General features: G+C 39.8%; 1 protein-coding gene across 1 annotated transcript; it reads right to left on the bottom strand.

The window, feature by feature from the left end:
* Nucleotides 1–2,615: 2,615 nt before the first annotated feature.
* nr1d2a (nuclear receptor subfamily 1, group D, member 2a) lies at nt 2,616–9,883 on the bottom strand. The gene is made up of 8 exons (XM_077526072.1): nt 9,527–9,883; nt 6,095–6,343; nt 5,935–6,023; nt 5,686–5,830; nt 4,681–5,285; nt 4,350–4,535; nt 4,056–4,266; nt 2,616–3,519 (listed from the first exon to the last, which is right to left on the bottom strand). Exons 1-8 carry the CDS (start codon nt 9,555–9,557, stop codon nt 3,320–3,322), a joined length of 1,716 nt encoding a protein of 571 aa, XP_077382198.1. The 5' UTR covers nt 9,558–9,883; the 3' UTR covers nt 2,616–3,319.
* Nucleotides 9,884–10,246: the final 363 nt, after the last annotated feature.

Below are 10,246 nucleotides of genomic sequence, written 5' to 3'. Positions count from 1 at the left end.
TTGACCTTCAAATGACCCACTGTGACGTCACAGCACATTCTGTGAACAGCTTTTGAATCCCTTTTCTTTCATTCTTTTTTTTGTGCTTTGTTTTTTTTATTCACAGTAAGCAACTACTACAAAGCATGACACATTCAACACTAATATTACCAAGAAAAAAAGAGGTAGCCCTAATATTTAAATAATATCGATGTAACTAAATGTTTTCAGCAATATGACTTCTGCTACATTTATTACGACGCTTTTCTTGGAATAGAATGTCTTTATTATTATTATTATTATTATTATTATTTTATTATTATTATTTTTTCGTTTTTTTTTTTTTTTTAGACGTTTGTTAATGACTTAACGGGCATAAAATTATGACTTTTCTCTCACAAAAGTATAACATAACATGTATTGTACCATTTTTTTTTTGTTCTTGTTTGAAATAGTCCTGTAATATTATGACTTCAGCTCTTGGGAAAATATTGCATTATTCTATTAATACTTTATTGAAAATGTGGAATTTATTCTCATAATTTTTCATATATATATGTATGTATGTATGTATGTATGTATGTATGTATGTATGTATGTATGTATGTATGTATGTATGTAAGATGTGCATGTGAAATTTGGAGACAATTCATAGCATTTTTTGTGTCATTAAACGCCGTTTAACTTTTATACATTTACAGTTGTGCTAATAAGTTTACACAACCCAAGGGTATGTAAACTTTCAGGCACTTTATATTCATAACTTTACATATGCAGATGACATTTAAAATATGACTATTATTTTTTCAAAAAGAATGAAAATTGAATGGGCTTTCTATTTTATGCTTTTATTTGTAAAATGTAAATTTCCGATTAAAAAAAAAAAAAAATTCTAAAAAAGAAACTCTCATCGTAGGGTAATTTTCTGTTTAAAAATCCTGAGCACGTCACCCTGGGATTGGACTTCATGAAAGCATAACTTTCCACATGCACCATTTAATAATTCTTCAATCCGTCATTGTTATGGAAATCCCAATGAAAGAAGGCTTATCTTTTCAAAGGCCATTTGAGGATGGAAAGCATGTGGCCTTTTTACACAATCAACTGCAGGCCTCCTTTGTCTTCATCCACGACGTCTCCTCTTCCTCACACTTAGACTTTAACAGAGACATATTTGGGCTCGTGATGAGCCCTAATTCAATCTGCCGCAACATAATTAAAGCCTCTTTAAGATGGGGGAGGAAATGTGTTTCCACTTCAATATGAAGGCAGAAGGAAACAATTTTGTCACAATTTAGCATTGTTCATATGTTCTTTGAATTTATAGATTGTACAAAATCTCAAGGACAAGATTGTTTGAAGGACCCCTGAAAATTGACAAATGTATCTGAAAAAAGGTAGTTTCAATCCAAAATGGCGGACTTGGGGCATAGCTTCTTGAGACTTTTTTTGTGGGTCTACTCATGATAGATATGGATATCAAATTTCATGTTGCTAAGTGAAAGGTGTCGTTGGGAGCTGAATTTCCAGTAATGGTGGTGATCCTCCTCAATGGTGCCCAGTGAAGGAGGCTAATTACACCCTGTGTGGATCACCCCTTTGTGCTGTGCGTATGTGTGTTAGGTCATCCAGAGGACACGAGTGTGAAACATTCCTACAGCTCTTCCCTTCCATAACATTCCCTCCCACCAAAAGACGAAAACCACATCCCAAACATTCCTCCAAAGTCCACCTTGACTTTGACGCTTGTTTTCTCTCTGTTGTGACAAAATTAAGCACAACAGTCGTCAAAAAATTGTTGATATTATTGATTATTGAATGACTATTCTGAGTGACAACCAAAAACGAGTTTTGTTATTTTTCAGGCTAATTTTATGAAGATTATGGAGGTGGCTCTTTAAATGTTCATAAGATAAAATTTTATTTGTCTTGTTGGAAAGATTTCTTTTGCCATCTTAAAGGTCAATTATGTTAATTATGCATGAGATAGATTTGATGCAAACGTAAATGAGCATTTGGGGCAGACTAAAAAGAATGACATTTACTAGACTGTAAACTGTCTTTGACAATTAAAATCATATTCATCTGAAAATTAATTTTAAAAAATTAATTTTCAGATAAATATGATTTTTTGTGATGACAAAAAATGTTTTTTTCTACCGAAAAACTTTTTTTCTTTTAGCTAAAGCATTATTTTCTTTTTTCCGAGGAAAAAAAAAATGCCATGCATTTTGAGATTTTTTTTTTTCAAATTATTTAGTGTACCAAGAAATATGTCATTTTTTTTTAGAAAGAGTTTAAAAAAAATATATAAAAAAAGTCTTTCAAGAATTTTGAGAATATAGACCTATTTTGTGCATTTAAGTACAAAACGTTTTTATGAGAATAGTCATTTTTGCTTCTTTAGAGAAAAAACGTTTTTTTTAAGCTAATTTGGACAAGAAAGCCAGTTTGAGATTAAAAAAATATATATATTTCCCCTTTAATTAGAACAAAGACATAATTCTCAAGACATTATTTCTGGAACAAAAGTACTGTATATATTAATAAAAGGTATGATAATTAAAAATGTGGTCATGTGGATCATCTGTGGGCTGTGCATGCATCCTAAGAATAAAAACCATACACATAACTGGTCATTTTCTTCTTCTCCCATATTTATTCATTTATACTATACATATTTGTCTATGTCCAAGAGATATTTATATATATATTTATGTATAGATATTTACAATTGACAGTGTTGCCAAGTACAAGAAACAAAAAATTGAACGACACTTTTTTTTTCCATGTTCAGTGCCGTGCAGAAAGCACGTTTGATTGAAAAACAAGAAAAATCATACAAAGAAAAAGTGGAAAAACAGAAAAACATGACGTTTGGGCCTCGGCCTGGCGCCACCTGGCACAGGTGGACTCAGCCCAACTTGTGTGAATGTTCCGGAAACCTTCAGGCGATGCGATTAAGGGGGCGAGGCGGCTTGAAAAAACAAAGTAACATAAGAAAAAAACAGTACAACAACAGGAACACTAGTATTAAACACGCACACGGTCGGCGGAGAGGAGGAGGAGGAAGTGGCCACGAGCACGTTTAGCCATGCAATAGCATTCGCAATAGCAATAAGCAGCACATTGGTCACATTAGCTTTTTGTCGCTATCAACATGCATCAAAACGGCTTGCAAAAGGAAACAAAGAAAATACAAAATGAGCATCGTTTGCATATAGCCGGTCAAGTTTTCAAGTGCCTCCGTGTTGGTTTGCAACAATCCTCTCCACAAATACAGTACGATTTTTCTCCTTGTCTTTGAGTTCATAAGGATTTTTGGGGTCCCATGCGTCCGTCAGGGGTGCACCTTGAAGGAAAGCAGCTCCTCCGAGTGCATGTTGTTGAGGGATCGGAGCTCGGGCAGCTTGAGCAGCAGTTTGGTGAAGGTGGTGGCCGCCTCGTCGCCGTGGTTCTGCATCAGCAGCTGGCGCAGGGCCCGGATCAGCTTGTCTTGCAGGGCCTCCACTGCCGTCAGGTCCTGCAGACCTGACCGGTCTGTACGCATGCCAGGTAGAGGGGGGAAAAATATTTTGATTATTATTTTTCATCAAAATGGGACTTTTGCTGTGTAAAATGAACTTTTTTTCCTGTGTATGTAATGTGACACAGTTTTTTAATTATTTAAAATTTATTTTTATTTTTTTTATTACAATAAAACAAATCTAATGTTGTGACTTTCCCCTTAAAAATATCTATTATTGATTATAATAATAATTTAAAAAAAAAACAACTTAAAAAAAATCTGTCATGAGTTAGATTATTTTTATTAAGTAAAAAAAATATACAACTTTTACCCCATTTCCTGAAAAGTACTCCCTATTTTTTTCCGTAATATATATACACTGCAGCTTTACTATGTCATAAATTAAAAAACAATTCTCCAAAAATATTAAGTCAGATTTGTCTTTTCTTTTCTCTTTAAATTAGGAGTATCCTCAATGTAAAAAAATATTCTGCACTTTTAGTAATATGACCATTATTGTTTTCTAAAATAATGTGTCTGTCTGACTGCGTTGTTGTTGTATTCTTACCGGCGGAGACAAGGACGACGGCGGTGAAGAGGCTCATTTCGTCGCGGTCGAGCCTGAGCGCGGTGAGCTTCTCGCTGAAGTCGCACATGGACGCCAGCAGTTCTCCGGCCCCCAGCGCCCGCAGAGTGTCCAGGCTGTAGTGCTTGCCGCTCAGGAAGGTCACCGTGCGCTCCGCCATGTTGAAGAGCGACGCGAAGCGCACCATCAACACCTGAGGCCACAAACGCGACACGAGCGTGACACGAGCTGCCGTGCGGACATTTTTTCATGATGACGTTATTAGCGAGGACGTACCTCGAAGGTCCCGGCCTTGAGCAGCCCCACTTGGTCATGCTCCGGGAGGTCTTTGAAGCCCGGGATCCTCTTGGCAAACTCCACCACCTCGCGTACTGCGGGGGTGAAGCTCATGGAGAATTCCTCCCAGATTTCTTGGCTGGGCTTGTTGGGGTCAACGTACGGGGACGTGTTCATGGGACACACCTGACAAGGAGGAACGTTGTCTTTAACAAATATCTGATCAATTTGAACATTATGATAAATGATGAAGAGTGGAAATTGGCACAAAACTGATAATAAAACTGTATTATAATAAATGAAAAGAGTGATCTTATGACAGTGTACTCACCAGGTGAGCTCTGCCATTGGCGTAGGCCCGCTGTTGCTCTTGCTGTTGTGTATCCATCGGACAGGTGGGGGCGCTGCTGAGCTGCGGCGGCGTGTGCTGGTTAAAGTGCGCATACATGTGCGGAGCTTCCCGGTATCCCGGCATGGCCGCGTCGTTATCGTCGCTGCTGTTGTTCCAGCAGTTCCAGCTCTGCTGCATGGCCTCCACGCGGACGTTGGCGCCGCTTTCCGCCGATGACTGCGACGCGGTCGCCGCCGTCTGCCTGACGACGGCGACGTCATCCTCGCCGCTGTCGGAGCCGCAGGACGAGGACGAGCTGGAGTTGGTGTCCATGGAGACTACTGACTCGACGTCCTGCAGGGGGCACTGCGGAGACGAGGGGTTGGAGCAGGACGGCGACTCCGAGGAGGAGGAAGACAACGAAGAGGAGGAGGATGATGATGATGAAGGCGAGGGGCTGGTGTCGTTGGGCAGTGGCGGGCTCTGGTGGCCGTGCAGCATATTGTGCAGCTGGCTGTTGTTGCTCATCATGTTGTTCATGGCGTTCTGCATCTCCAGGAGCATTCGCTGCTTCTCGCGCTTGGGGATGCGCCCGAATCGCACAGCTGAGGACGCACAATGATGATATTATTAATTCAATGTTTTCTTTTACAAAATCTACATATGATTCTTATATGAAATAAAAATGTATTTGTTATTTCCTCTTCATTTTGGTTGAACATCTTAAAAATATGTTTTAATTAAGTATCCATGGTATATAAAAATGTTAAGCAAACATTCAGTTTCTATTTATCACCTTGTACAAATTTATTTTGAATTATTTTGAATATTTTTTAATGTTTGACTTTGGCTCCACCTAGGGGCCTAGCTATGTTACTACAGTGTTCCCCACCTATTAACTGATATTTTTCTGGAACCTAATCTCCATTATTCACTGACTAACTCACTTACTGACTTTTTTTTTTTTTTTTTTAATAAAATGGAATAGCGGTGTCAGTAACTGACCATCTCGGGACATCCCAACGGCCAAGCACTTCTTGAAGCGACACTGCTGGCATCGGTTTCTGTTGATCCTCATGATGGTACAGTTCTCCATCTTGAGACACTTTTTGTACTGAATGTTCTGCTGGATGCTCCTGCGGAAGAAGCCCTGCACAACCACACCACGAGACAAAGTCACGTTTGGCATCAACATTTTGATGGCATCATTTTGTCAATTTTTTTTTTTTTTTTTTTTTTTTTTGAGTCTCTCACCTTGCAGCCTTCGCACGCGTGGACGCCGTAATGGAAGCCTGAGGCGACATCTCCACACACTTTACATAGCAGCACCATGCCGTTAATTTCTACAACAAACAAGAGTTTTAGTACAAAGCCACATGACATTAATGACGACATTTAGTAGGACTTGACGTACTGGTAATGCTGCTCTTGGCGGAGGTGGACGAGCGTCCTGCCTTCTCCACGCCGTTTCCCCCTCTGGGTCCGCTCTTGCTAGGCGGCGCTATATCCACCACCATGCCCACTGCCCTACTGGGAAGCGAGGGGCGGGTAGATGTGGGCGACGTGGACAGGAAGCCGCCTCCCACTCCGCCACTGGGGCTGGTGCTCATGCACGACTCCGGGCTAGAGGCGGCGCCCGACGAGATGTAGGCGATGACTCCGCCTGAGGAGACCACATGGGGAGGTGTTAGTGAAAGGGTGGCAAACATATGGAACATATTGGATCACATGGATGGTGGGTGTTGATGACTGGGTATTTGGTGGTACCAAACATTTTATGATATCATTTAAAAGCAACTTCTTTCATGGATTTTTTTTGAGAGGGTGGAATTTGGCATCAAAAAACATTCATGGCAGGGCTTTTTATGGCATTTTTCAAGGATGATTAAGTTCTGCATTTGAAGGAACATCTTTCATAACTGCCTGTGAATTTAGGCATCATTTTATGAAATGTTTGAAGGGTGATCCTGGGAGATGTGGTTGGTTCTGGGGATATTAATGTAATTAATTTTTAAGACATTATTAAAGCATGATTCAGTTGTGAGTTTTTTTTTTGCATTTATTTGAAGGACAATCTTTTGAATTAATTTTTGGAATAACTTTGATAGTGTTGAAGGTCATTTTTTTCTTTGGAAATTTTGGTATGATTTTTATTGACTATTGAATAAATACTAATGGCTTTATGAGCTTCAAGGATGAATTGAATAGTGAATTTTTGCGTTTTTTTTTAAATGTTTTTTTTTGAGGGATGTGAGATTTAACTCAACTCAAGTTTATTTATATAGCGCTTATAAACAGCCTGAACTGTCACAAAGCACTTTACAGAACACAAAAAACCCCAAACATAACATAAAACATTAACACCAATACAATCACAACATTCTTCCATTCCTACAAACGCTTTGATGTTTGTTCTCCTTTCAGCAGTTGATCAGAGACGTGATCTCAGCATGCATGACGTCACACGTTTGCTACAAGCTAAGTTTGCTCATAAGCTAGCTCATAAACAAGCAGTCGCTGTGTTCGCGATGAGCACCATACACACAAAAACTACCACTAAGTGGTTTTAAAGAAAGATTTATATACCACCAATCTTACATTTTCCTTAAAATTGCATACAATTAGTGGCAATTTACTATTCTTCTAATTTCCAGTTCCTGATTGTAAAATGGCCGCCACCTATACCTTGAAATAAGGCCTGGTATCGATACTCGCCCATTTTATTTATTTATTTATGTATTTATTGCTGAAATTTGGTTTAACTTTTTACAACATTCTATGAGTTGTTTCAATGTTTTTATTTGCTTGTAAATGTTGGCATAAGTTTAAAGGCATTCTTGAAAGTAGTTTTATGGCATGATCAAAGGTTTTTTTTTTTGTCGTGTGTTTTGGTGGGCAGGGTTGGTGCTGAACTTTGACTTCACATTTTACAACTATGGTTAAAAAATATATATATATATATATATATATATATATATATATATATATATATATATATATATATATATATATAGTTTCTGTTATAATCTGCAACAGGTTTATGCCAAGTCGAATATAGCTTAAAATCTAGTTTTTCATGTAGCATCCATTTTAATTTAAACATCAGCTTTTTCTCCCGTACCTTTTAAATTTAAAGGTTTTGATGGCTGAATGGGTTGGGCCGTACAATGTGTGTGTGTGTATGTGTGACCTGCTTTATCACCTCCAGCCTGCCGGTTGGATAACAAGTGTTACGTAAGAGGCCATGTGCATGTATGCATGTGAATTCATTGCATGGGTACTGACTGCATGATCAGACCAGGTCACTAAAGCAGTGGAGCAAGACACTCGCCAAAGATGCCAAAAAGCACACGCACGCACACACCTAACCCACACCAAGCTTGGCAACTGATAACACCAAATAAGTTTTTCTAGGACATGCTTTTTTGGGGGGGAATTTTTACAACTTTTTTTCCATCCATTTCAGGGCTAAATATTTTTTAGGGAATTTGATATAAAACATGATACGAAGAACAATTTTACTACACTTTGTGTGATGGTTAATTTTTTTTCTTTATTTGGTGTGAATTTTAACATAGTATTTTGAATGGCATTATTCAAGAAAAGTCTCATTTAAAATAACACTTTATGACAAAGTATTGTATTCTTTTTCTGTATTTTTGTGGAGAATTGAATGAATAAATTATTGAATTAATGAATGAAAATTAAAACCAAACTTAAAAATAACCATGAGTCATTTTACAACGTGTTTTTAAAAAGGCTGACAGTTGTACACATGGAAAATGTTATCCGAATCAAATGAAATGCTAATAAGTGTTTTTTTTTTTTTTCATTGTTGATGGCGGACACGTTGATTACCTAACGCGCACCGTGACTGCCGTGTTTCTGGCCCCACGCACACGTGTCGCGCGCGTCCCGGCCGTGGGTGGCCGCCAAGCCAGGGAGAATGTGGGTCATCCGGACTCACGTGTACCTCACACTGATGTCCACTGTTGGATTATGCAATGCGCTGCGTCACTGGCTCGCCGGCAGCCAATGAGAGCGCGGAACCGCCGCGATTGAGCATCCACTACACCACGCCCACCGAGCACACAGCAGCCAATCAGAGGTCGCTCGGAGAAAAGCGTGTACACAGAGGCACATGGCTAGGCTGCCGTGTCCATGTGAGCCCGGCCGAGGAAGTGGAACACGGTTGTTGTGTCAAGTGGAAAGTGAATGAAGCAACAGACTAATAACCCATATTTTGACACCAAAACGTGGATACATTAGACTTTTTATCACCACGCAAGCACCGACCGAACACATTAAGTATTTTAAAGCCATCTTTGAAACGTCACGGCTTTAAAAAGACGTTTTTAGGTCGAGGGAAGTGGATTGTTGTGTCAACTGTGAGTGAATGAAACGAGGGTACACTGGCACTCCTAACCCCATTTTAAACACAAAAATTCATACATATTCCACTTTTCAAACCGTATAACCGCTGGTGGGAAACACATCCAACCTTTAAAGCGCTCTTTTAAACGCCAGCAACATTTTTTTTTCGGTCGAGTAAGTGGAACAGGGTTGTGTCAGTCTTAACGCCGATTTTAACACGGATAAACTCGACTTTTAGCAGCATATAATGAACGGAGGAACACATTTTAAGCTTTATTTTCGACGCCATTTCCTTATAAACACATTTTTAGCTTCGAGCAGTCCTGACAGTCGAGATGATTATCGCCCAAAACATAATAAAACAAACTTATTTGTGACTTAAAAGTCACGAAAGCGAGACCTAAAACGAACAATTTATTCGCATTTGTCAACATTTACGTGACATTTTCCAGTCAAGTTGTCGGCTACTTACCAGGTTTGGCTGGTCCGACGTCCTCGGGCATGTCGACGAGGGAAAAAAAGAAGAAGCGAGAAATCAACTACAAAAAAAAAAAAGAGGCGAAAATGGTGACCGAAGCAGAAGGAAGAAACGAATGCGCTTTAACGGGTCATGTATGCTCCCCAGGTCCGCTCCGGTGACTCACGCCTTGTGTATGAGAGGTAGGGAGAGCTCGAGGGGAGGTTTGGGAAAAAAAAAAAAGAGAGCAAACCCGCCCCCCTCTTCTTCTCTGGCTTGTCGTGCGACAAGAACTGAATGTTCCACCGTCTGCCGCTCATGGGCTGACCCCTCCGCCATGTGACCGAGCTCCAACCCCCTCCCCCGGCCACGCCTCTCCGGCCGGCCCCACTGCAGCCACTTTAACCCAGTGACACACTTTCGGGGCACCGGGCGTGGGCGGAGCTTGGTCGACGTGAGTGACGTAACGGACGCAATCGAGGCGGCGTACGCGGCGGTCACGTTGCAGCCACAGAAAGCTGCGTGACGCGGCGCAGAACAGCAGCAGTAGCCTCACCCAAGCTCATTTGTTTTAAATGCTCAAACAATACTCTTACTTGTATGAACATGAAATAACACAAAACGCTAAACAAAAGTATGTAATAGAAGGAATTAGCTGATTGGAAGTAATTTATTTCAGTCAAACTGAAACAGAATAAATGACAAAACATTTTTTTTTAAAACTCCTTTTTTTTT

Source organism: Festucalex cinctus, chromosome 7, assembly GCF_051991245.1.
Source record: "Festucalex cinctus isolate MCC-2025b chromosome 7, RoL_Fcin_1.0, whole genome shotgun sequence".
NCBI classification, from domain to species: domain Eukaryota; kingdom Metazoa; phylum Chordata; class Actinopteri; order Syngnathiformes; family Syngnathidae; genus Festucalex; species Festucalex cinctus.
This window is presented reverse-complemented; position numbering and strand designations above follow the sequence as displayed.